Below are 632 nucleotides of genomic sequence, written 5' to 3'. Positions count from 1 at the left end.
AATATCCCAGGAGACACCATAAGGATGACTGCACAGGACCTGTTTTCGGTCATTCCCCCTTCACCACTGACATCTTTGCAGAATCCCTAAAGCAATTTAAGTGAGCACAACTTACAGCAAATCCACATGCACAGAATCCCCAGCACAGCTCCCAGTTTCCTCTCCATTGTTCCTGTCCAATTGTTGGGGCGTCTTCTCTCCAGCTGTGATGGTGTCAAGTCTTGTGAGCAGACACACTTGTGCTTACACACAGCAGTTCTCTCCTAATCACTGAACTCCTCTTTCATCTGAACAAGAAACTCCACCCACCTCCACTGCACGATTGTGGAGGACAATGATGTAGAGCCCAGGACACTCAATTTCTAATGTATCACTTATACGGGAGCTTGGGGGAAGATGTGTGAGGAAAAGGAATTCATAAATGCAGAAGGCTGGTGTGAAACTAATAGCTCCAGTGGGTTAAGGAGAGCCTTCGAGAATCCTAGCAAGATTTTTTGACTTTTTTATTGAAATTTTTTCAACAGTATATTCTGATCATTGTCTCTCCTCCTCCATCATTTCCAAGAGCTTTCAGACCTTCTCACTCACCCAACTCCATGCTCTTTCTTTTTATCTCTTTTTAGAAACCAAAG

The 632-nt window shown here is 44.0% G+C and overlaps 1 gene segment (V, D, J or C); it reads right to left on the bottom strand.

Annotated features, from left to right (window-relative positions):
• Nucleotides 1-49: 49 nt before the first annotated feature.
• The window catches only part of LOC101983141, a 2,691-nt gene continuing 2,108 nt past the window's right edge, over nucleotides 50-632 (bottom strand). Inside the window, 1 exon segment of the V gene segment in view lies at nucleotides 50-86. Within this exon segment, the coding sequence occupies nucleotides 50-86 (37 nt within the window).

The sequence above is a fragment of the Microtus ochrogaster genome, unplaced genomic scaffold, assembly GCF_000317375.1.
Source record: "Microtus ochrogaster isolate Prairie Vole_2 unplaced genomic scaffold, MicOch1.0 UNK681, whole genome shotgun sequence".
Lineage (NCBI taxonomy): Eukaryota > Metazoa > Chordata > Mammalia > Rodentia > Cricetidae > Microtus > Microtus ochrogaster.
Note: the sequence above shows the minus strand (reverse complement) of the source record. Positions and strands in the feature narration are given on the sequence as shown.